General features: G+C 36.5%; 1 protein-coding gene and 1 long non-coding RNA gene across 6 annotated transcripts in view; one reads left to right on the top strand and one right to left on the bottom strand.

The window, feature by feature from the left end:
- Positions 1-10,317: 10,317 nt before the first annotated feature.
- On the bottom strand, positions 10,318-12,303 carry LOC125617741. Its single transcript, XR_007348841.1, has 3 exons — positions 12,175-12,303; positions 11,752-11,988; positions 10,318-10,455 (listed from the first exon to the last, which is right to left on the bottom strand). It is a non-coding gene; the product is annotated as an uncharacterized LOC125617741 (long non-coding RNA).
- Nol4 (nucleolar protein 4) overlaps positions 10,328-27,626 on the top strand; it is a 302,493-nt gene continuing 285,194 nt past the window's right edge. For 3 of the 5 annotated variants that reach the window (XM_048806380.1, XM_015482245.2, XM_015482246.2), the window contains exon 1: positions 10,328-11,958. In XM_048806380.1, coding sequence (XP_048662337.1) covers positions 11,695-11,958 — 264 coding nt within the window. In that variant the 5' untranslated portion in view covers positions 10,328-11,694. Of the gene's footprint in view, positions 11,959-12,749; positions 12,918-27,626 lie in introns of those variants that run through there. The other 2 variants (XM_015482247.2, XM_015482249.2) reach the window with 1 other exon arrangement.

The raw sequence follows: 27,626 nt of genomic DNA on the forward strand, positions 1-27,626 counted from the left end.
TTCCTTCTTCTTCTTCTGTCCCAGGGCAAATCATTTGAAAATTCAGAGGACTAAAATGTTTTTCTAAAAATCACCCATCTTCCTCTTGGGTCTTCAGTTAGAAGTTTAGGGTACATTTGTTTGTGGGAAGAGAAGTAACAAGAATGTTTTTCTCAGTTATGTCCCATTTTCTTAAAGGCTATAATTATTTCTGTCCCTGTTCTTTCCTAACTATAATACCTGGAACTTTTTCAACTGATATTTTCAGTCAGTTTATGAAGAAATAATTTAGAAGAAGTCAAAGAAATAACTTATAAGAGCTTGGTTTTCTTGTCACAAATATGAGGAATTTTAATTTAAACCTGTGTACTGCTCTATTAGTTATGATAGGTTTACATATATTACCTTATTTAACTATCTCAAAGACCAAAGGAAGCAGAAACATATTTTATACTTGTTTTGAAAATGAGGTAACTGGAGATGTAAGAATATACAGGTCTAGGTTATGAACCAAGTTCCAATAGGAGTGGAGCCCCAAATATAAATCCATTGTCCATTTTTCCTTATAAAGCTTTAGCGGTTCTAATATTTTGAATATTTTAGACAAATTATCTGGGTTGCAAATTTTTGTTTATTTATTTATTCTACTTATCTAACATTAGCAAGTTTTTTCATACCTCTTTGATCTATTAATGTGGTGTGAACCAAAGTTAAAGACTGCCTATTGTTTTAGGATTAAGATTGTGATATTTAGATCTGATTTACATAAACAATTTGGTTGTAAAAAGTGTTTTGAGAGTTTATCCCATGTAAGTTCATGTGTAATATGTTGGTAATCAAATGTTGCATAAAACATGATTTATTACTTTAAGAAGCATTAGTCTAGGGCAGGAAATAGACTTTTCAATAACTAATTCATTAAAATGTGCACTATTAGAAGCCTGCACAGGTGTTGTAACAGGCAGAGGGAAGTCGCATAGTGCTGTGGATTGGTAAACAAAAGAATATTTTATGATGATGTGGTTACAGTTTTAAAAATTACATGTTTACAATTTGTTAATAATGTGCTGAGAATATTTACAGCCTATGGCAGACGTCTTTTTCTGGTTTTGATATTAAGGTAATGATGGTATAATAGAATGAGTTTGGCAGTGTCTGTGTTTTCATTTTCTAGAAAAAGATCATGGAGAATTGAGATAGTTTTTTTTTTTTTTTTTTTTTTTTTTTTTTTTCTTACTGGTAGACATCAGAACTCACCAAAGAAATCATCTGTGCCTAAAAGTTTCTCTTTTGAAAATCACTGGGTCGCGTGGGCGGAGCCCAAAAAAAAGTCCCCCAATGAGCAGCTCCGTGGTCTGAAAGGGCGGGGAAACAGCCCAATGAGCATCACCACAGAGGAGCCAATCAGTTGGCAGCTAGAAGTTTGCTGGGGCCGCTGTGAGCCAATCATCAGCTGGCAGCTGGAAGTTTGCTGGCAGCTGGAAGTTTGCTATGGCCCCTTCGGCTGTGGCTCTCAACATTTTTTTGTTTTGTCTTGAAGTATAGTTGCTTGAAATCAATGTAATAATTGAGTTATCTTTTGGCTAACATGGTATTCAGATTTCTTATCTCTTTACTTTTAGTCTATATGAATATTGATATTTTCAATGGATTTTACATACACAATATATAAATGGATCTTATACTTTTATCCACTCTGCCACTCCATCTTTGACATGGTCTATTACACTATTCACATTTAAAGAGATTGAATTGATATGAATGGATTATTATCTTCCATGTTTATATGTTTGTTTTTATTATTACTGCCACAGTTATATTTATTCTTTCTTTTGCCTTCTCTGACTTCATTATATATTTTCTATTATTCCATTTTACTTTCTGTTTTATGATATCAATTATATTTCTGAGATTTTGTGAGTGATTGCCCTGGAGTTTACATGTTCATTGTTTATTTGAGGTAAATTTTTAATTAAATATTAACATACATGGGTACGTATGCTAATCAAAAGTACATAGCTCAATGTATTTTCATGAAGCGAATATCTTGTGTCTTTAGCACCTAGATTAGGAAACAGAATGTTACTGGCATTGAAAAACCCTTTCATTATTCTTTACTAGGTACTACCATAAAAGCATCCACCATCCCAACTTCTAGTATAATAGATTAATTTAAACTATTTTTGAAAAAATTTCTTGGGGCTTTAGTTTTGTTACTTGTGCTGGCTTTTACACATAATAGTTGATTGGGTGTGTGTATCTTTGAATATCTCTGATGATGCTCACATTTAGTTGATTTTAATTGAAGACAAACCTAATGCTGATTGTAAATGCTTTCCTCAAAAGAGAATTTAAACTGACTTTTACCAGGAGAAGTAATGTGGCAAGGTCAATCTCATGGCTGCTTGAGTACCATTCAAGGTCTCTGGACTAATATAGAAATTTCAGACACAGTTCCCAGATCATACTGATGATGATCTAATATTCAGTCTTTCTAGTATAATATTAATACTCAGTTTGATCCTAGGATCATCCAGTCCCTTGGGTATGTTGACTGCTCACTGATTACTTAGATGACTTTTGTGGGGACAGAGTAATCCTTTCCCCACATTTTCTGATCCCATTCAGGCAATCATAGCTGTGTGCTGTGCAGCCTTGAGTTGTGCTCTAGCAGAAGGACTTCTCAGACTCCATAACAAGTCTGAGTATTAGAAGACATCAACATTAATTTTATTCGTGAAATGTGTATGCCTTTACCTTGACTGGTGTGAAGAGAAAAGAGAGACAATATCATTGCAATGTATGTTTTAACTGCGTGATACTCATAAATTATCCAGGTTTTGTGGTCTTTAAAAAAAGTATTATAAGAATATTCTGAAATAATTTTAAAAGGATATAAGATATGAAATCACTTCAGTTTACTTGGTATTAGTGAATAGAATACTACAAGAAAATTACATACACACAAAATTTTAGTTGCATTAAAGAAATCTTGAGTTTTCAAGGACTGTTGCTATTTCAAAACTTATGTGTATTTATTTTTCTAAATGAACACATAGATGTATAAATATTCTCCAGGACACAACTGTCTTTGGAATTCAGTCACCATTACTGAATCTTAAGGAGCTGGTCTGTCTCCTTCTACACGGACATTTGTTCCAATCATCACACTGACTTATAAATTAATGGCTAAAAAGACTCTTACAGATTCAGTTAGTTCATAATTTCACTGTACCTATTGGGGTTGTTACTAAATTGTCCTATATGGTGGGTTATGCAATTCACATGTCACATACAAATATGTATATCTTGGCCATGAATTTCAGTTCAATTTAAAATTATTATTTCTTTAAAATAAATGAAACTGTGACATCCCCATGTTGGTGCTTTGCTTTATCGTGTTAAAAGAATCAAAAAAGTGGATGGTTTAAATAGAATTCCTTATGAGGTATTTTTGCAAATAATTGTTATGGTTTGGATGTGAGGTATCCCCACACAAAGCTCATGTTAAACAATGCAGAAATGTTCAGAGGTGAGACGATTAGATTGTGAGAGCTGTAACCTAATCTGTGAGTTGATGCATTTGATGGATTCATAACTTGAATGAATAACTGGATAGTAGCTGTAGGTAGGCAGGTAGGAGGAAGTGGGTCACTGAGGGCATGCCCTTGGAGATTATAACTAGTCCTCCTGGCTTCTCTCTCTCTCTCTCTCCCCTTCCCAGTTGCCATGAGGTGAGTAACTTTCCTCTGTCAGGCACTTCCTCCATGATGTTGTGCCTCATCTCAGGCCTAGAGCAATGGAGCTCACTGACCATGGACTGAACCTCTAAAATCATAACCCCAAAATAAAATCTTCTCCTCTAAATTGTTCTTGTTGGTTTTTTTTTTAATCACAGAGGTGAAAAGCTGTCTAACACAATGATGAATACTTAATTTTTTTTTGAAATTAGCTTTCATTTCAAAAATTCAATAAAAACTACGATAAAAATTTAAAATTTTGGAACCTCAAAATGCTTACTTTACTTTTTCAATCAGGAAATTTTAAAGACATTCCTAAGGATTTGGGGGATGTTTGATTTAGAAGAAAAGAAAAATAAGGGAAATCTAAAACTTTTTTGTTGTTGTTGCATTGCTTTCCAATCATATTGGGATGGTACCAAGGAAATGAATGGAGTATGCTTTCAGCTTCCCTTCTTTTGAAGTTAGCATTGTTACTGGTACTTTATAGATTTTGATGTTTGAGCTCAGATGGTTCCCCTGTAAAAATTATTTCTAGAGTCTCTGGTTTTAGCCAGGAAATCTCTGTGTGCCATTCTTGTCACTTTTATTCTGCAAGTTTTAGGACAAGTGTCCTAAAATGATTAATCATGTATTATAAATAACATATAAGGGCTAGATAATGATGGTAGATATGAATTGGTTCATCCAACAGAAATCAGAGTAAAAAGTGGAAACAAAAGAATTTATATAATGGGAGTTGGGCAGGGGTATGTTGCTTCTTCCCAAAAGAATTTTTTTTTAATTTCCATGAAAAAAAAATATTCTAAAAATACTTAAGAAATTCTACAATAGTACTGTCCACTGAGTTGAAGATGAATATGTGGATTACTGTTTTAAGACATATATTTTGGAAGAAAAGATAAGCCATATGGCTAGTGGGAAATAAAGCAATATTTGGGTCCAGAAAAAAAGTATTTTCTTCTCTCTTACAGGGACATGAACACCAGACTGTTAACTTTGGACTTTATCATAGTTATAGCAGCTAGATGAAAATGTCGGGTAGATGAACACTGAATGAATCCATATGTGGCTGACAAACTGAAGGAACTGGCTGTACCATGAACTTGCTCATACAGAGATGTTAGAGGTAGGAATTAAAGAGGAATTCATCAAATCAACTAGATTATCACATCTAATTTGTTCCTAGATTGCACACATTGATTCATGGGAATTAAATTCTGACCAATGCATAATATTTAATGATGGTCTTGCCAAACATAAATAACAGTCAATTGGGAGCCAAATAATAAATATTAAATTTTTAAACTTTTCTTTTGTTAGGAAATGAAGTACAGATATCAATACTATACCTCACAAATAAGAAGGTATGTTTCTCTGTGTCTTGGTAATGATAGCAATAAAGGTCACAATATTTAAACTTACTCAAAAGCATCTTTTTTGAACCAAAGGATACCTACAGCTTACTAAATGGGATCTGAATTTTCAAACTTATTTGAGAAGAGACTCAATAGGGAGGGAGTCAACTGATTTGTGACCATCTTTTATGCACTCCCAAATTTCTGCCTGCATAAGGAGATTTCTGCTTTAACTTTGTTTATTGTTTCACTTTCAAAGTTAACAAGTTATGTGGTAATCAGATTGCTGATGAAGTTGGCTATTTGCTTCCTTTATCAATTTCTTTTCTTTGGAAGAGCTATTAACAGACTGTTAAACTTCTGAATGCATAATGATGTTCAGAACCGCCAGGTTTCAAAGTAGCAAGTGCATCCATCATTTTTTCTAGTCTAACTAAAGGGCTCAAATTTCCTTCCTGACTCAATTCAGTAGCCAAAGTCCGCATCCAATTCCTCCAATGACTGATTCACTCACAGGCTGTGCTCAAATTTTAGATTCCTATTTTACGTGTCTCCAGGTCCTAACCTAATCCAGAATAGGTAGAACTAACCAAAGCATTCAACTCCTTTCTTTTTAAGTGATTTTAAAGCCATGTAAATTTTGGAACTCACTAACAGTTTAGATCTAGTCAAGGATTGATCCAAATTGCTCTGCTATTTTTCTCAGGCATTTCCCACTACTAGTATTATACCAATAGAAGCCAACTGATGCTACTTGGTACATGACATTCTATTTTAGTCATATCGTATTGGTATATTCAAAATCAATATTAAAAGATGGAGGCTTTCCCTTCTGTGGGGGGAATGTGGGTAGAGGTGATGTCATTCATTCCTATGGCTTTAAATTCCCTATATTTATATCTTCAGCCCAGACTTTTCACTGTAGTTCAAGCTTCTAAATTCAAATCCCTACATGAACAACTCTCCTGGTATTTCAAATTTAACTACTCTGAAATTAAATTCTTTCTTCCTGCCTCTCCACCCCAACCTGCTTCTGCTCCTCCCTCAGCCTCCAACTCCCAATCTGTTCCTCCCTCAAACTTCCCTCTGTAAGTCAATGGCTTCACTAGACACACTACTAACGCCAGAAACCATGTAGTCATCCATGACTCAATACTTTCCCTTATCTGCCACATGTAATCCATGAGTGTATTAGTCTAATTGAGTTGCTACAACAAAATTCCACATACTAGGTAATGTAGCTTATAAAACCATTTTCTTCTTACAGTTTTGGAAGTTGGCAAGCCCAAGATCAAAATGCTGACAGATTTGGTCTATGGTGGGTAAGACTCCTCTTCATAGACAGCTGACATTCTGTTGTATTCTCATGTGGCAAAAGGGGCAAAGGAGCACTCTGAGGCCTCTTTTATAAAGGCAGTAATCCCATTCTGGGATAAGCCCTCCGGACTCATTTACTCTTAAAGGCCCATCACCTTCTATTAAGTTCACCCTGAAGGTTGGGTTACAAGATATGAATTTGTGGGAGGGGACAAAAATATTCACTGCATTGCTATCTGCAAGACTTAATTTTTAAAACATATTTTCAGTCCATCACTTCTCTCCCTCCCCCTCTCTTTTACCACTCCAACCTGTCACTAGAATATTCTACTGATGTTAATACAATTATTGCCACTTTAGGTCTAAGAGGTCTTCCTGTTTCCATGCTTGCCCCTTCCAATCACTTTTTCTCTGAATAGCCACTAAAACTCACACACAAACACACACACACACACACACACACACACACAAATGCGTACTGTGTAATTCTTCTGCTTTAAATACTTCATTGGTTTTTGACTGGGTGGGTAATAAAACATAATGCAATGCCCCACAAGATCTGGCTATAAAAGATGACTTGGATCTCATATTCTACTTCTCTCTTTAAAACCCAATAAGCTCCAGTTTCACTAGATTTCTCAAACATACATACCACAGGCTTCATTACTTTAGGATCTTTGTGGTTTGTTTATAGTTTCTGTTCCTGGATCTTCCTCAGTGTGGTTGACTCCTCTGCATTCTTTAGGTCTCATGCTAAATGTTACCTACTTAGATCTTCCAATTACCTCCCCACTATCATTGTTTTCTCTTATAGCACCATTTATTTTTCCTCTAAGGAAAAAATAATTATTTTCTAATTTCTAATCATTTTCTTGTTTATGATCTGTTTTCGTTAGAAACATTTAGTTCTGTAAGGTCAAAAACATGTATGTACATCCATTCTATTGATGACTCTAACACAAGAGCCTCTTCAGTAATTGGTACTCAGTGGTTATTTCCTGAATGAAAGCATAATTATATGAATGGATCAATGAAGGCTGTTTACCTTTTGAAGTCTGATTTTGTGATTTTTGATTCTGAATTATTTGCAAGGTCAAATTCTGGGGATGAATCTAGTGTTGTGATTCATCCTGAAATTATTTTCCATAATATACAAACTGACTGTGAGGTTTAAAGAAATTTTACTTTTGTAACAAAATAATATTGATTATGGCTCAAATTTTGGATTTTTATAATAAAAATAAATTTGTAATATAACAATTTTCACCTTCCTTTAACTTCTTCTTGTGCCTGCCAGGCAAGCAAAATCCTGGGTCTAGGTTAGGAACAGATTGAGGACTGGCATTAAGACATAGAGTGAAGAACCACTTTTTGGAAAGATATGCTCTATGCAAAGGCAATTCTGAAGGAAATGCCAAGTTGCATTCCAGGCAGCCTGTTCAAATGAATCATAGCTGAAAAAGAGGCTCAGTATGACCCTAGAGGTGGAGCTGGGAAGACCTAACTCTAGAGAAGTTAAAAGGAGGGAAATGAGTCCAGAGTGATTGCTGAAGCAGATTTTCGATTTTGTGAGTTGTTCATGCTGTGAAGTGAGCAAGATAGGGTAAAAGGTGTTGACTGGATCAGCACAATTAATAATGAGTTAAACGTAGAGCGGATCATACTTCCGGTCCACTGGTGGCAAGAAAATCTTCAGACTTTGAGAAGGCTGGCCTTTGAAATCCTATTCTCTATTCCTTTGCTCCAATTTGAACATTCTTTCAACAGTTAATCATTTACCTCTTCCTTCCCCGAAGCATGCATTTTTGTACAATTTATTTGAATTTTCATATTTTTCTTCTGTATCAGATCAAGTTAATACAAGTGAGGTTTGATGACATATTTGTTTGCATTTCACTAGTTCTTTATGTGAGCATGTTCTAATTTTCAGACAGTAAGGTGTCAGGTGTAGTTATAAATATAAAGTACACCTGTATGTGGTAAATCCCCAGCATTTCCTTAAGTGAGAACCAACTTCATCCAATCACCACCCAGGAAAGGTCAGCAGAGATGGATCAGGATTTCATCTGCCTCCTTCTCTCTCTCCTTCCTTAACTTACCAATTGAATATTTACTAATTAAGCACTTACTCTGTACATTGTTCGTCATGCCAAAGTTAACATGCCAACCAAGAAAATGTAAACTTAAAAGGTCTTAAAATAAAAATATTTTATTTGAACAATGAAATATGCTTGAAAATAAGAACACAAGGAACAGTAGAGTTCTTCAGATCCAAAACAATGTTTTTCAAATTATAGATTGGCAATCACCCTCTCCTAGGTCATAAAAGAAATCTGGTTAGGAACCATACTTTTCCAAATAACATAATAAGAAAGAAAAAAATGACAAATATGTTAATAGAAATATGTGCATTGTGAGTAAGAAAATGAATTATTTTATAAGATGTATAGAGGACAGATGTATGTATCCAAGGTAAAGTGTATGCTTAATATGAAACAGGGTTTAAATAATGTTTGAAAGACACTACCCAGAGGAGAAACCAATTATTTTATTATGAATGGTCAAAGAAGTCAGGCTTCTTTGGGGCTGGAAGGACTTGTATGAGGCTTTTCAGAATAAAGAGCTATAAAAAGAAATCTGTAATTGTAAATTAAATTATGGTAAACTTCATAGAATTAGCTTATTCTTGAATGAACTGCTACCCCAGTACCAACGATCCTTCCAGAAACTTCTAGGAAACATCTTACCAATATACAATAAAACTTTGATTTCCTAACTTTAATCATCTCTTATCTCTTATGCCTCAAGGGAAACTTTTCCAGAGTTGTTCTTGTGAAATATACTACACTTAAAAAGGGTGATTCAAAAAAAAAACTTCCCTCCAGTTGTTTCTTTCAACTATTTATGTATTTAAGATACTGAGATTTTTTTTCTTTAAAAACGTGAAAGACCTAAAGATAAATACTCAATTCAATAAATTGAAAGTGACCCCCCCCCACACCATACACACGTATTAGATTCACTTGTGACTTCTATTGGACAGTGGCTTCTGAGTTCTACCGGTCTAATTTTTATTGGGCAAAAATACAAGGACTCAGAACAACTGATTTAATTTAGCATTTCTTTTTTATACAAAAGAAGGAAATAAAAAGAATAAAAGCAGTCAGGGTGGCCTCAGGAGAAGGGGAGCTGTTGTTGCAGGAATCTTGCAAGTTAATGAGAATTCACCCGGGACTCAAGAGCGATGGAGAGAGGGGGAGAAAGGAGGAGATGGAGGGGGGATAAAAACTCTTCCTTTGCAGCTGGCCCTCTCCCTCATTTGTTGCTCCAATAAGCAGTAATTAGGTCCTGAGCTAATGGTGTCAGCTGATCTGCTGTTTTTAGGCTAGACCCAGAGGAAATCTCCATGGAAACCCTGCTGGAGTCGTCCCCCCACCTGGATGCTGCCTGCTCCTTTCCGCCACCTGGCTGCCGCCCGGCCCGCTGCTACCTCCTCCCGCCTCTAACCTGCAGCCTGCAGCATGCGCACTGCCCCCGGGATCCCTAAATGGGACAATTCTGCCCGTGACGTCAGCGCCCAGCCGTCTCCACAGAAACTTTTGTCCCATTGGCCAATCAGAGAGCTTGGAAGGGGCNTGTGGAGCTGCTCGCGCTCCGCCCGGGCTGTCAGTCCCTGCTCCAGCTGCCGCGCGAGACCTTCCCGGAGACGCGCACACACACAGCGCACCCCCTACACACCGCACACCCTCGCTCCCTTGCTCACACACACGCACACACTCAGCCTGGCCGAGCAGGAGCCACTGACCATTTTGCAAGTGCTGGGACCAGCTGCAGCGCGGTGGGCACAAACACTCCGTGTTCCCATTCTGGGTTTTCGTCTGGGAGAGGACGACGAGTAGCGAGCGTGGGCTCCGACGCCGACCAGGCGCCGGGCACTGGTCGGGCCGCCTTCCTGGCAGAGCCGCTCCCTGGGACAGGCGCGGGCCTCAACAGAGAGTGGAATAAAGAGGAGCGGCCGCAGCCACTGCGCGAGGAGGATGGGAACTCCCCTATTTCCAGCACTGTAACAAACGGATGGAAATCCTGAATGGAGAAACCGCTGACTTCATTTGCTTGGGAAAATCGTCCAGAGGAACTCAAATTTGGCTACTCTGAGCAGTGGAGGGGGTGTCCATGACGTGGCAGGGGGAAAATAGACAACCGAAACCTCCTGTGTGAATTGCAAACTGTGACCAAGCAAGGGAAAAATGATTTCTCTCTGTATTTTAATTCCATCCAAAGGGTTTCAAGCATCTGTACCATAAACTTACTTCTATGTCTTGTACCCACTTCAGCAGAAACCAGAGGAGTCCTGTCTGGGGGCCCCATCATTATCCAGGAGACCTGCCACCAGAGGCCTGCTTTCCTTTACCCACCTCTCTCTGGATCAGATGTCTGTTTGGGGTACTACATCTATCCTATAGAACTATGGTCAAATTTCTATGAATTTCTGGGACTTAACTCCTGGAACCTACATGTGGGGCTGGGAATTATGCCCAATGCTTCTAAAGAAATGACATTTTAAACTGTTTTTTAAAATACCTTGGTGTTCTTAAACCCGTAAAACAGGATTTGATAGGCTTACAAACATGACAGGTAAGAACTTTCTCTCTTTCTAGTCTCTTAACGACTGTCGCAGAGGAGGCCGAATCAGAGCAGGACCCAGGAGGAAGGAGAGCCCAGGGACCCGTGTGCCCTTCGGGGCTCCCGGGCTCGGCCCGGTGACTGCTATCGGGAGAGGCGCAGCCCTGGTTCCTGGACCACAGACCAGCCACTGGGGAAGCTTCTGGGGCGCGCGAGGGTAGGCGGTGTTGCGCGAGGGTAGGCGGTGTTGCGCTCCACCTGCCCTGCCCGGGACCCGTCGAGGGACGAACCCAAATCAATATTGGGATTTTTAATAAACCAAGGAATGGGATTTTAATTATTCAAAACCCAGCTTCTCTGGACCAGATGCTGTTGGGATGGTCCTGGTCACACAATATTAAAGAGACCGATCACTAAGAGGACGAGAAGAGTGTCTGAGACATCCCTTGCAATTACGAATAAACCAGACTTGGTAGCATGGGGCATTGATTGCTGGTGCCCAACCGGACCCTCCTCCCCTCTCCCGGTTCCTCCCCCACCCCACACGAGGCAGGCTCCCGCGGCGGCCAGGACCTCACGTCCCTGCATCGTGGCCAGGGCTGCATTTTTCATGAGCCCGGGGTGAACAGGTGCGAAGTGCGCTGGGAGCATCCGGCCGACGGCCAGGCACCGGGAACATGGAGAGCGAGCGCGACATGTATAGCCAGTTCCAGGACTGGTGCCTTAGGACTTACGGGGACTCAGGGAAGACCAAGACGGTGACCCGTAAAAAATACGAGCGGATCGTCCAGCTCCTCAACGGCTCCGAGTCGAGCTCCACGGACAACGCCAAATTTAAATTCTGGGTCAAATCGAAGGGCTTCCAGCTGGGCCAGCCGGATGAGGTCCGCGGGGGAGGTGGCGGCGCCAAGCAAGTGCTCTACGTGCCGGTCAAGACCACGGTGAGTGACTCGCCTTCCTCTGTTATTTGTCTGCCCAAGCAGCCCTGCGGAGAGGGAGGAGAGAGGGGGGAGAGAGGGGGAGCCGTGAGCCACTGTTGGCTCGTGTGCCCCCACCTTCCCCAACCCCCTCCCCAAGTCGTCCCCCCTCGCATTAGCCAGGCTCGATTTCCCCACCGACAAGTCTTTGTGGTCCTTTATTTTAAAGCGGCAGCGCACCTCCAGAGCGGTCCATCCTCCCCGCCTCCCGGCTCCAGGACCCGCTGCCGTGGGTTCCCTCCCCGGGTCGGGCGGCGTCCTGCGTCCTCGGGCTGGGCCATTGTCCCACATCCTTTGCTAGGAGCCTGGCACTTGTCCCACCGCCGCTACCGCGCCTAGAGGCCAGGCTGGAACCCCAGCATCAGGCTCTGATAACAGACGATTCTGATCGATAGACTACAGTGTCTCCTCATTGGCACAAAGCCTGAATGTGGTGGTAGCGGTGGACGTGAGGTTTTCCCCAGGACCACTATCAGGTTTTATTGTTAGACCGCTGCCTGGGAGTCCCGGGGCAGTCCGAACGCCTTGATGACTGCCGGAGATCATGGCCAGGACTGTTTAGATTATAGATAAGGTCCTAGAGATTCCTCCTCCCCCACCCCCGTTCCCTTCTTCACTTGCCCGTTGCACAAATAAAGCCGAAGCTAGAGGATGAATAACAAAGAGAGATGGGTTTGGGCGCGATCAAATGGTGTATTTATTCGTCGTTCTTGGGTGGCTCTAGTCTCAAGGCTACAAAGCTCTAGCCGGGGCGCTGTGAGGTACTGGCAGTGAGAGTCAGTACATCTCAGCTTCACACGCAGATCTGCCTATGGGGCTGGGGAGCGGCAGCAGTGTGGATCTCCTCTGCAAGAAGATGGGAACTGTGGGCTACAAGTAGGACTGCAGATCAGATGCATAAGACCTTTCTGCCTCATGCTATGGTGGGTACTCGCCTGGAGTTAGGGTGGGGGAAGCTACCTGGCACCCTTTGTATTTTTGCCTCTTTGGGATTTCTTGAGCTTATGCTCCCCCCTCCCCTCACTGGCAACTGTTTCCTCATGCAATATTCCTGGAGGATGCTAAAAAGGAGGTGTCTTGAAGGCTTCCCTATCTCTAAGGGAGGTATATGAACTTGGAAATAATGTGCATGGAAAGCTTTTTAAAGCATTATTTGGTGGACCCTTTCAGGTTTGGAAAACAGTTTGTGGTTGCCTGAGATTAATTAGGAATTGTTGATTTGAGGATGTGTATTTCTTTTGGAATTTATGCCAAAAAATGGGAAATGAAAATAAAGGTGAAACAAACATATAAAAGTTGTTGTTTTAAAAAATATAATATTTCAGGGAGGTAGATTTACAGGTATAGTCTTATTTGACGTGTGGCACTGCTAAAGACAATGGTCAGATTACTGTTTTGCTTTACTAAATGATGAGAACTAGATTGGCATGAATTAGTACTGAGGTTTATTTACATCTGCATGAGCCAGAAGCCTGTGAATTTTTTTTATATTAGGAATAACGTTAAGAAATCTACTAAATCATTTATTGTTAGACCAAGTAAATTAGAATTCTAGATGAATGGATAAAATAATTTTTAAAGATGTGTTTACTTAAAATACTATTTAATATCATATCAGCTTTAAGGAAACATTGCTAGCTGGGAAGTTTGTTTTTCATTCTTTTTGTTAAACTTGGGTCTCACTGTTTAGCTGTCTGGTTAGCTTGACTTATGCATCAGTCAAATGAGTTGTATAGATTTGGCTACATCCATTATATGTGTTAACATATATGTGCTTTTCAAATGTTGATTAAAAATTTTAAATAACAAATTCCATAATGGTTTTAGAGGCACTAATATAATCATCTATGTCAGTTATTCAAGCCAGCGTTCCCATTCTCTAATACCCATGTGTCAGTCAAAAATTAAGGCAGAGTTGTAAAAAAAATTATTGCTAAGACATCTACTATAGAATGACAACTCCAGGGTAATAATAAAGGAACACGTGTTTCTCTTTCCAATAAAGATTCCATATATTTAACAGAGAAAGTATAATCTGTCGGGTGATATTCTTAGATAATGATTTCCATGTAGTATTTATGAGCTCTGATTTTCATTCAAGCCTGTTTGGAAATGTCGAGGAGATTTTTTTTTTTTTCAATTCATGAACTCTTCTATTGCTCTTTATGAAAATTTTCTGCTCCTGACATAGAATAACAGGCTCCACCTTCTCTGAGAGACAGCCAATCATCATTTCAATGAGTTAAAAAATAAATAAATGATCCCTTTTATCCTGTTCCCACATCTCAAATTATTTCTCTCTTAAAAACATGTTGATTTTTCTTTATTATAGCAGGAGTACAATCACCAACACAAAATATATTTTTTCTTTTAATTCAAAGTCATGTATTGTTTGAAATGAAATGTTGTGCTTGAATGGTATTTTCGAGTAAGAATCATCCTAAGCTCCTTGAGGTTCGAGGGTTCCTAGCTGGCTTGCTGTCAGTGAGAGATGTTTTGCTCCTGATGTTGCGGTAATGCATTGCTGCTGATAATTAGACATTATTACTACTGCAAAAAAGGCAAGAGAAAGGGGAGAGGACAGGCCCAGGATAATTAACTACTTTAGTTTAATGAAAGAAAGGGAGACAGATAGCAACTGGGAGGTTATACAAAACAGAGTAGACACCCCACATGGACATATAGAATTGCAATAAGACTTTCAGTCTCCAAGTTAAGGAGACTTGGTTCTACTTCTTATTTTCCCAAAATAACAGCTGTAGCTTTGCAAACACTCCTGCCCCTAAACCTTAAATTTAACTGATGATAAAATTGAGCAAGTGACAACTGATTTGAAAATTGTCCACTACTGGAAAAGATAAATATGCCTTTTAATATTTGTCCTGGCCATGTCTGAAGCTGAAGGGACCTATCTGTCACTGATGTTTAGATTGCTCTGTGGCTGAGGAGATACCATTTGGTCACCAAGCAACACCATGCTGCAGCTCAGCCATTTTAGGTCTGGAGTGGGACCTGCACTTGTGTGGGCAGATGCAGTTTGTTGAGCATCCCATCTGTTTCTTTCCATACTACCGCTATTACAAACACACACACACACACACACACACACACACACACACACATTCATTAAGAGTGTCAGAAACTTAGAAGAATGAATTGATGAATAACTTAAAACAGTTCTGAAAAAGATATAGCAAATGTCTGACACTGATTATAACAAACTTTTAGAGATAATTTTAAATAAGCATAATTGTGGTTACTCTATTTTACTCCTTGATAGTTCTAGTTGAGTTTGCTTTTAGAAACTTTTGATTCTGATTGATGTTTTGCTTTTCTGGCAACAGTTAGTTGAAAGGTCATATTTACAACCTAAACTACCAAAACATTTGATACACCATTTGATTTATGAATGATGAACTTAAAATAGCCAGAAAATACCTTAATCCTTTCTGTTAATAGTATGACTAATGCATTATCATGTGCTTTGAATAAGCCCCTTGTTTTGAATTAAACATTAAGAAATATGGCAAGCTCATGTTTTTATTTGTCTTTCAGTCTTAACAAAATAATAAACATTGAAACCGTGTAGTCAAATAACTGGAGTAATATTTTTCTTGACCTATATTTGTAGCAATAGACACTAATATCTAAATTTTGCCTCTCATATATTTTTTTTATTTACTTCACAATGAAACATAAAATTAATTTTCATCCAGAAAGGAATATGCATTATCTTTAGCTGTGTCATTTTAAAATGATGATTTATTCAGTTCTGCAATCTGTAGCCCCCGAGTTCATATTGTTCTTGCTGTGCATACTACTAATTGATTACTGTACAGTGATTAGAATGAATATTCATGGACTGGTTGGTTTATAAGCAGTTACTGTTTTTGTTAGTTTTCTGACTATGGTTTGTGTTATGAATCCTTTAATGTACATCCGAGTACCTTGATGAGGAATTATACATTTCCACCTCTTCTAACTTCATGCCACAGGCTCACTTTTCATATATTAGACCTTGATGTGGAGCTTGCTACAGAAATCAGACATGAAGAACTGTGCCATCAATCCCTTGTGGTACTTTGTTTCTATAACACAGGGGAAATCATAATAGTGAAGATAAAAACATGTTTTTGTTAATCATCTTCCATAGTGGGCATTGCTGCTGAGAGCCAACACATTGTTCTCTTCTTTCAAGTCCTATGAGAAATACTATAGCATAAGTTTGGGGGATCAAACGTCCCAAGAATGAATGCCAACAATGTAGCTTACCACCTGACTTTAGTGGTTCCTTATGGGGTTGTTAGAAGGAACAAATCATCTAAGTTCCTTCATTTCTGTGACAAGTTTCTCACACAGTACCTATATACGCTCTCAGGGACAACTTTCCATTCCTAGAGGCCAATCTGGCATGAGTATTAAGGAGCAAGAGATTTCTAACACTAACTCCCCTGAATATAAGGAGGAAATTAGACCCTATTAGTATGTGAAGGCTGACCCATACTTATTTCCTAGAAAAACAATTCTTGACTTTTCCCTTGCTTCTTCCTTGTCTTAGTATTAACCATGGAGTTGGGGGGCAGGATTCAGCCTGCATCTGTTTGCTTCTGTAATCTTCCTGGGGCGGCTGGGATTCTACTCTTCAAGATTTTCCTCTCTAGACTCACTGCATGGAATGGAGAAAGACGAGGAAGCAAAGATACAGATAGCCCAGCAAATTGTTCAAGATTTGAAAAACTGTTTATGTGAAGAGCATAAAGAATTTTTCCTAATACCTGTTATATTCGATTAAACTTCTTATTGTCTAACTAGAAAAGCTGAAAGTGACTCTAGTATGTTTTAAGTTACATTCATTTTCAGAATCTTTGGGTAACAAGATAAAATAAACTTGGGCTGGGGATGTAGCTCCGTGGTAGATTGCTTACCAGCCATGCATGAGACCCTGGGTTCAGCCTCTAATACTGAAAAGAAACATCAAAACAAACTTAATGAAAATACAAATGGCAAGAAACATGACCTCATGGGCAGGGTTTATATTTTAGAGCAAGATTTAAATCTTGGCTTTGATGAATTGGAGCTGTGAGCAAGGGATTGTTTCTTAGGTAAATATGGAGTTTCATCTTGGTAAAATATCACTAATAATACTTGCCTAAACAATTTTTGCATAAGGTTTAATAATACGTAATATGTATAAAATATGAACTAATATCTATATGGAAGTCCATATGTATGTATGTCCATAAGTACAAAATGTGTCATAAATAGCATATACCTGGCACATAGTAAATGTTGAAAAAACAGAAGTTGTTTTAAGTATTATTGGAAAAATAAGGACATCATGATGTGATTATAATTAGATGTTATGAACTCAAAATCACATGGCAACATGGAGTTAAAATGCAAGGTACATGTGTATGTATGTACATATCTATTATTCAGATATTTATTCTCACTACTTCATTTATGGAGAATACAAATGATTGACTTTATAAAAGTGATTATATCCTTATTATTTTAAATATCCAAAAGAAATGGAAAGAAGAGTTAAAATGTCATGCAAGATCTCCCATCCATCTACAGCTACCTTCAGCTAATTATGAACATCATTCTAGTTATCTTTCTAAAAATATAAACCAAGAAGAGATTAGACATAATGATTGATAGTTACATATGGACAAGCAGAAATCATTTCTCAAAATTGGAATGATAATCATTTGCTAATTTCAGTAAGAGGAATAAAGTATATTGTCAGGATGTAACAAAAAAGAAATTATTAAAAAATAAAATTTAATAGAGGAGAGTAAGAAAAACTGAGGTTGAATTATATTTTTTAACTGTTTCTGTTTTATATATTATCGTCAACTTTCTCCAGTGATACATGAGGAACAGGCATATTTTCACTTCCTCCGCCAATCCTTTTTACTTAGCTCCTGATTTATATCACATTTCATTTTATTATAATTATTATGTTTATACCCAAATTATATTGTTAAGATTTTTATGTTTATATTAAAGTATATAATTTGGTTCTCGCCATTGTATTTTTCTTTGCTCACACCTAAATGTTTATCACTTGTTCTTCTACCTGATTTTCTTTATTCCTTTAATTTGATCAGCTCTAATTTCTGATCAACATGTTTTTCTTAAAGAAAGGTTCATGTGTTTTCTTCTTTGAGGTTTATATGCAATTGAGAATATTTGTCCTTTGCTTATATACTTGAAGATCAACTTAACCAGTGATGAATTCTTTTTCCTTCAAATTTAATAATTTGGCCATGATTATTTGAATTCTTTGTCTCACTCTGTGTTCCTCCTGGGTAACTGTACCTATGACCATGGCTTCAGCCATGACTGGGGTTGGGTGCCTTAATATGAATCCTGTGAAGTCCAGATTGACATTTTGGATTTTCTACTAGGTATTTCCACCAAGATATCGCAATGTACCTCAAACAGAATATATTAATAGATTTTTAAAATCTCTCCCTACCTCCATCCTAGACCTTTTGAAATTTCCTTTCTCTGTGGTTGGCAACACAATTTGCTTACTTTTAGAAGCCAAAAATCTATGTGGCATGGTCAGTTTCTCCACCTTCCTCCCTCCTTATCTGTGCTTGGTGGAATACTGTTATTCTACCAACTTAATATCTCTCAAAGCCAGGCAATTCTTATCTGACCTGACCATACCATACCATACCATACCATACCATGCCATACCATGCCATACCATACCAATTGCCAGTTGCTCAATGGATTTACTCAAAACTATTTTGAAGAAAAGAATTTAATCTTCAGTACATGACATAATGAGTGTTGGTGCCCAGTATTAAGGGAATAAATAAACATTGCTCCGATACTACACAACAGGATATTCTTATTTATCACATACAACTACTTCATTTACCACCACATAAGATCTTTAAAATCTCTATATCTGTATTTATGTCTCTCTATTTGATCATACATCCATCCACCCATCTGTTTTTAATTATGGTAAAAGAAACATAAAATTTATAATCTTAATCAGTTTTAATTGTGCAGTTCAAAATTGTTATATATATATATATATATATATATATATATAAAAATAAACATTTTTGTGACATAGGTATCCAGAACTTTTTCCATATCTCCAGAACTTTTTCATCTCTCCAGAATTTTTTCATCTTGCAAAATTAAAACTCTATATCCATTAAATATGTTTTCCTTTCCCTCTCCCTCCCTGCCCTGGAAATCACCATTCAGCTTCATACAATCTTTGTCTATTTGTAACTGACTCATTTTACTTAGCATACATCCTTAAGATTCATCCATCTTGCAATGCAACAGGATTTCCTTCCTTTTTAAAGGCTGACTAATATTCCGTTGCAGGAATAAGCTGCATTTTGTCTCTCTCTTCTTCTGCTAATGGACATTTGGGTTGCTTTTACTCCTTGGCTATTGTGAATAGTGCCGCTATGAACACAATGTGCAAATCTCTCTTCAAGACCCAACTTTCAAATTTGTTTGATATATATCTAGTAATGAGGTTGCTGGATCAACATACTGTTTTTCATGGACCATTTTGAAGTCTTAGCAACAGGGTAGACTAATGGTCATCTTTAAGGCTAAAAAAGTGATCACTTTCTCTTCTAGAGCTCTTCAGTGAGCATACATTGTTTTTAGGCAGTTGCATATATCGAATGTAATGCAATTAATATTATATTAATGTCTTACTATTATATTAATGCATCAAGTTCTTACTATAGTTTAATTATTGGGCTAATCTCTTTAAATAAAATGTTACCTTTAATCTTTACAATACTCTTATGGTATTAACACTTTTAGATGTGAAAGTTGTGGCTTAAATTAAGATGAATTTCTAAGAACATCATACTACTTGAGATAACAGTTCATTTCCATTGGGTCCACAGTCCTTGCTTTAAGTCACTCATCTCTAAATTCTTAATAAAAGAATTTTAATTACTGCTAAAGAAGTGAACATTCCTGCAATATTATAAAGTATGTGTATATACCACTGTACCAATATTGAATATTATAAAATATATTAAAATACAAATACATAAGACTGAGATTTTAAAAATATATATATGTGTGTGTGTGTGTGTGTGTATATATATATCTATATATATATATATAGATATATATATATACACACACACACACAAGGGTTTTTTTTTTTACTTTTTTTACTTTACTAGATCATCCTTTGTACTTTCTGGGATGTGCTTATACTGATTTGTATGAGTAGCAATCATTCTAATCCATGGTACACAGCTGCCTCACAGCAGAACATTGCAGTTAAGATATTACATTTCAGATAAAATATTTCCTCTTGCCTTATAGGTGGTGGCTCTGTAATGAACTATCACTATATTAATAGGATGCTGTAAGCATGCAGATCCATGGCATCCATGAAACGATTATGCACATTTGATGTCTGTGCTGGGGAGAGATTATTTCATCCAAGGCATGTTTAGGGGCTAGTGCACAATGTAGAAGAGCCAAAGTGCAGGGTACAGTGGAGATGAGATTGGATTAGCAGGCTGGAGTGAAATTATGGGGTGCCTCTAGGGCAAAGTTAGAATTTAGATTCCATTTTGTGAGAAATGGCAGCTATCAAATATGTTTGAGCAGGAATGTAATAATTTAGGTAGTATTTTGGGTAGGGACTGGATGTCTCTTAAGTGCTTTTGAGTGTGTACAGTATAATTCAAACAAGGAAAGAGCAAAAGTTAAGTAATTTCTTTGATTCAGTATATTGTGTGAAATAGTATATAAGTATTGGAATCAGATTATCAAACTTTAAATCAATGTAATTCAATAGCTTTATTTTGCCAAGTAATTGAATAATGTTATACAAACTTCTGACTTTATTAATTCCAATAAAATATTAAAATAGGATTCTGTGAAACTTAAGAAAAACAGATTTAAAGGCACTTGAAAGGAATGTGGGTCAGACCTTCTTATAATCATCAACAGGTTTTTAATTTTTTTTTTTCAATTTGAAAATAATTGTTGCCCTCTTCCGTAGTTGTTATTACATCTCTAACTACAAAGACTTCCCATTGGAGAAATTCTTCTAAAAACCCAAATGGAGAAATCTGAATAGAATACTCATTAAAACACAGACCTTTGCAAAGAAAAATAAAAGTTTTCAACTATTTCTTAAAACATAGAGTTTATATTTTAAGGCTGTATTCTAAATCTTATCCCAAGTTGGTGTGTGCTTGTACTTCTTTGATTTTATACCCATGTGCCTCTGTGGACCAGTATGGATCCCAGTGGTTCTTAAACTTTTGTTGATTTGTGGTTGGCAGAATTCTAAAGTGATTGACAAATGGCCTTTGCTTTGGTATAATCCCCTCCTTTTTGAGTGTCAGTGGAACCTGTGACTATGAAGAATTTACATTCTCATGAATCATGCCGTGAAGTACCAGTGACTTTAAGAAGGAAGATCTTATAGGTGGGTCTGGCCAGATCATGTCAGCCTTTAAAAAAAGCAGGAACTTTTTTCCAAGACTGGTAGCAATAGAAGTCAGATTGATTCAATGTCTGAAATGTATTCAGTGGAAAGGACGTTCTCTTTTGCTGAGTTAGAGGAGAACATGTGGTTAAAAGTTGAAAGAACTGACCTGATTCCATATCTTGGCTATTTTGAATAGTGCTATAATAAATATGAGAGTGGGGCTATCTCTATAACACTCTGATTTCATCTTTTTGGCTATATACCTAGTAGTGGGGCTCCTGGGTCATATGGTAGTTCCATTGCTAATATATTGAGGAACCTCCATACTGTCCATCATAAAGGTTATACTAATTTACATTTCCACCCACAGTAAGAGTTCCCTTTCCTCAACATCTTCAATACTCCTTTTTCCTTTGATAGCAACCATTCTTAGTGGAGTGAGGTGATTGTTCATTGTAGTTTTGATTTGCATTTCCCAAATGATTAGTGAGGTTGAGTTTTTTTGTTTTTTTTTTAATACTCGTTGGCCACATGCATGTCCTCTTTTGAGTAATATTTATTCAGGTCTCTTGCCCATTTAAAAAGTTAGGTTATTTTCTTGCTGTTGAGTTGTTTGAATTCCTTATATATTTTGAATATTCATTCCTTTTTAGTTATATATTTGCTGATACTTTCTCAGATTCTGTAGATTGTCTACTTTATTGATTGTTTCCTTTTCTGTGCAGAAGTTTCTTAGTTTGATGGAAAATCCCATTAGTCTATTTTTGCTTTTGTTGTTTGTGCTTTTGCAGTCATATACTACAACAAAAATCATTATTCAGACTAATGTCACAGAGCTTTTCCTCTATTTCCTTCTGGTAGCCTCAAAGTTTCAGGTCTTGCATTTAAATCTTTAATTCACTTTGAGTTAATTTTTGTATATGCTGAGATAAAGAAAATATGGTATACTTGCACAATGGAATACTATTCAACCACAACAAAGAGTTAAATCTTGTAATTTATGACAACATGCATAGACTTAGAGGACATTATGTTAAGTAAAATAAGCTAAGCACAGAAAGACAGAATACTACCTGATCTCACCATTTGTGAAATCCAAATAAAAAGCCAATTTCATAGAAATAGAGAGTAGAATGGTGTTGTTGGAGGTGAGCAGGTAATAAGGAGTTGAATTAAATTCAACAAGAGCTTTTGTATAACATAATGAGTGAGTATAGTTAATGACAATAGAGTGTATTATTGAAAAATGGAAAGAGAATAAGGAGATGTTAAGTGTTCTCACCACAAAACGGTAACCATGTGAAGTAATGCATTGGATAATTAGCTAGATTTAATGATTCTACTATGCATATGTACTCCAGAGTATCATGTTATACATCAGAAATACATACTATTTTATCTGCCTTTTAGAAAAGGGGCTGAAATACAGCCTCTTAAGGCTAACAGCTAACAAAACACTGGGAACCTTAGTCCTACAACCACAAATGAATGAAGTCAAGCTGGGAGGTGAATCTTCCCATGGTAGAGTTTCCAAGTGAGAATAGCTGACTGATACCTTGATTTCAGCTTTGTGAGAAGCCAAGCAGAAGACCCAGTTAAAATGTGCTGGGCTTCTGACTCCCAGACACTGTGATAATGTTTGGGAAATTTTAAACTGATCAATTTGAGGTACTTTCTTATCCCGTAAAAGATAATTAGACAGAGTCCTTTCATATGAATTATTCCAAAGCATTGGTGAAATTAAAACAAATCAAGTTTTATAAAGCTTTATTTGACCAGGATTATTTGTGTTTTAAGATCTAGACAGGAACAATTTAAATATATATTTCCCCTCTTAATATCTGTTTGCCTCCTTGTTCATGGTTTTTGATAAGATGAACCATAATTTAATAAAATATATAATTCATGACAGATTATTTAAGATATTTAGTGACTAATGACTCCCACTAGGCATATTTGTGTGTGTGCATACATATGTACTCAAAAAGTTTGTATCTTTGATTTTTCTTAATGTTTTTAATTAAAATTTTTTTATTAAATTACATCTACAAAATAAAATGTAAGGTGGCTTACTATTTTAGCTTTTTCACAGTAGTATGGAGACAAAGTGCATATGTCAAAACAAATGGTTATTAACATAATTAATTTACATAAAGTAGTTTCAAAAATTTAATCCACAGAAGAAAATACCACATTTACTCTCATGTTTACAAAAATAACATTTACTCTCATTTATTAGAAACAACTATAATTCTATAGTTTATTTTAAAATATTTTGTTATAATGTGCGTTTTGAAGAAGACCTGACTAGCATTTGGGGAAGAAAATAAATAAAATAACAGTAATTTACAGACCTTTTTTTCTTTTGTTAAGATATTAGATGGAGATGAAAAATAGCTCCCCCTCTCTGTGTTGAGTTTATTTTGATTTTTCTCCTTTTTCTCTGAGGTTTATTCAATAGGCTCTTATGTCCCACTCTTCCTAATTTTAATCAAGTGTTCATTTGTGGTTGTTATTCTCATAGTTACAGATTTTTTAAGTGTTTTGGAGCCATTAGAAAACTGGAAGGTTGAGATACGATGCAGAGTTTAAGTTCAGGAAGTTAGAAACTTAATTCTACTAGAAAGAAACAACCTGTCTTATAGGCAGAGATGTGGCTTTTGTTGTTGTTGTTGTTAGTAGTAATTATTTTTCTTTCTTGTTTTAGTTGTCTTGAGAAAATATTGCTTGCCTATTGGATTTCATCATTATTATAAGGTAGTAGTCATTGGAATAAGATGATGCAGTGTCTTTTGGAGTGTAATTATTTTGATGGGGTGCTTTCCAGAAGTTGGGGATCCCTGTAAGCCTGAGGTGAGCCACATGCAGCCTTTTTTTGGTTCTCACTGGACCTAACTGCAGTTGCCAGATGGCTGGAGGGTTTTAGGGGTTTAATATAGGGACATGGGGCAATGCTAAGTGGCCCATATGGGGATCTGTTGCCTTGCTTGGTCATATTAGTGCCATGCTCTACTCAATTGACCTAATTAGATGTGATTTTCAAATCTAATATCAAAGGTTTGTTTGAATATCAGATGTGGGTCACTGTTCTCTTAGCAGTCTCCACTTACATGTCTACTTGTATTTATCTGAGGTCAAGAAAAAAATTTTGCTATGTTTGTTGTAGGTCATTTTTCTCTATAAAAGCTAAATTATAAAATAATTAATTTGATTGGTCTCCCTAATTTGGAATGTGTTAATTTAGAATTAGCAGTAATTTGGACAAGGATAAGGTGGCATTTACAACTAAAGGAGGATTTATCTACAAATTTATAATTAATAAGTTAACAAAGGGGACATGATTATATACTAAGAAAAATAAACTTTTTCTCAAACTGCCTCTGTCTTCATGTAAAAAATTGATATACCTATTCTATTATAACTCTCTCTCTATTAATAAAGTAGGTGTTATGGATAAATATCCCTTAGCTAATTTGCATTCTGCTAACAATACATAGAGCACACACAGTAATAATAATGTATCCTAGACTTTTCAAATAAGGACAATAATATCACCTTATAAAATTTTAACTTTAAAATCAACACAGTTAATTAAATTGTACAATAATATCCAAAGTCATTTTAAGGTGACAGAATGGCTTCAAAAGTATAAAGCTAGATTTCAACCTACTTGACACGTTACAAAACCTCTCTGACTAGAGCTTCGCTAGTAAATTAACTAAAACTCCCTTTTCCTCTATACAACAGATTGACTAATTCCCAGGACATGGACAGACTCACTCAAAGTAGTCTACCTTGTAGTTATTTGTAGTATTATTTCTTTGGGCACATAGACATAACATGGTTCTATTTTCCCACATTCTTTTTTTGCTACTTTTACTTATTATAGTTACTTGATTTAAATGTTTCATAAACTGATGATTAATAAGTTCAGAAACTTAAATTCAATGTAATATAAAAATTCAAAATCAATATGTCTTGCTAAATGCAACTCTGAAAATAGTAAAACAAAACAAAACAAAACAAAATGAAACTCAGAAGATTTTTGCTCTACCTAGATTGCTTTACAAGCAATGACTAACTACTCATTCTACTTTATTGTAATTGAAACTAGAAATCACAGACAATTATTGTGGGTTGATTATATTCCAGAAATGCCCATCCTTGGACCCTTACTTGAAGAAACTTAAGATCTTTGTCCCATCACAAAATTTCAGCAATTAATTATACATAACTATACATTAAGTGGAAAGTTATCAAGGTGTACATTTGTCATTTGTATCCTGAACAATGTCACAATGAATATCATCTATTAACAGGGAGAGAATGTGATCATCAGTGGTGTTTGGTCAGTCATGGGTGTATGAGTTAAGGACAGATATTGAATGTGCCTGCAAAGTAATATAGTGTCATGATGACAGAAGCATTATCCCTGTTCTGAAGGGAAATTTACCCTCTGCAGAAGCCTGATATCATAATGTAATCACTTGCTATTATTTTGTCATCTTTAAATCTATATTTAACAAGCTCTTTTTATTATTTGGGTTACTAACTCGCTTAGAAAAAGAGGATGCACTGATAAACTGTTCCTAATGGTGGGACTATCTGATAGTTATATTCCTCAGTGATATTAGGTTTTATATTACTTCAATCTGTTGTGAGTTTTGGTTGTGTTCAGAATCTCTGTTTGGTAACTCATATACATTGATAAGATCTTCAGAACATTACCAGAAGGCTTTTAAGAAGGAGAAGGGTAACAGATGCTAGGAAGGGAACTGAACAGAGACCACTATAACCTGATTGCATGAAATTCTTTCTTGTGTTAAGCATTCTTTCTTGGTTTCTAATTCGTTCACTGTCCTGATTGATGTCTTCCTAGATGTATTGTTTTCTAAAATCAGGTATCTAGTATAATTTTTGGAGTTCTAAGAATGGTTTACTATAACTCCCATTTCTGCTCTTTTGATTTAAAGTTATTATCATTAACATCTCTCATTGTTGCTACCTAGTCTTGATAATTATTTTGATGGCTTCAGAAATGATCAAGTATCTGTAATATAACTTTCTTTACCACTTGCATAAGATTATATTTGCTTCCTGTTTTAAGCCTTCCTTTCTGCTGAATTATGGTAATTACTTTTTTCATTTAATATGTGTGTGTTAGAATTGATTTTTTTGAAAATTGAAAGACTTTGCATAAATTTTCCTAAATTCCAAGAAATTGTTTTAGATGTTCCTGTCATGTAGCTCAGGTATGTAATATTTTAATGTGTGTATTAGTCACCTGGGGATATTGAACAATCTGGATCAGGATGGACCTCATGATTCTATATTTCTATAAAATTATCATGTGGGTTTCCATGGCTGGCCAAGATGGAGTAAGGTCACTACAAACCATCTCTTTTACTGCTTACACTAAAAACTCTGGAAAGAATATAAAACAAAACTCCCTGAGTTTTATGAAAAAGTAAATAAGAGCATGAAGGATGGACATGGAAGTCAAGTACTGCAAGAACACAGTACAAGGATGAGTTTCTTTTCCCTACCCCTATTATCTCCTAAGTTTGATCCATGGATTGTCTCAGTCATGAACTACTCCATGAATACAGATAATACATTTTTCTGAGGAATACTTCCTTATGTCAAGTGGACTAGTAAGAGGGCTGCCTGCCACTAAAGAATGGGTGGGGGAAAATCACTGTTTCTTTTTCCTTTTTTTCCTACTATTTTCACTAATAGCCTATCATGAGGTCAACCCCCGTGCCTGAGCTTTAAGCTTCTATGGTCGTGGCATTGTCAGCAGATGAAAAAAAACAGAGTGGAAAATTATTTAGCCACAGGGATAGGAAAAAGAAAGACTAAAGGAGTATATATGATTCCATTATTCTTTTTTTTTTTTTTGCAACATTTTCTTAATGATGAGATCAGTCCCATGGAATTTGTACAACAGTGCAGAAAGCTAAGATACTAAGAGGAGCTGAGGTTTCAGGCCAGAGAAATGGAAAAAGGAGGGGATACTGGGAACCAGCGAGTATAAGGGAAATTTCAGTGAGAAAATCCCCTAAATCTTTGTATAAACTGAATTAATTGTCAAGCTTTAGGTCCACAGAACCTACTCAAAGAACTACAGTAAAGTCTTTTGAGAACTGAACTGTGATATAAATGG

The sequence above is a fragment of the Marmota marmota genome, unplaced genomic scaffold (assembly GCF_001458135.2).
Source record: "Marmota marmota marmota unplaced genomic scaffold, marMar, whole genome shotgun sequence".
Lineage (NCBI taxonomy): Eukaryota > Metazoa > Chordata > Mammalia > Rodentia > Sciuridae > Marmota > Marmota marmota.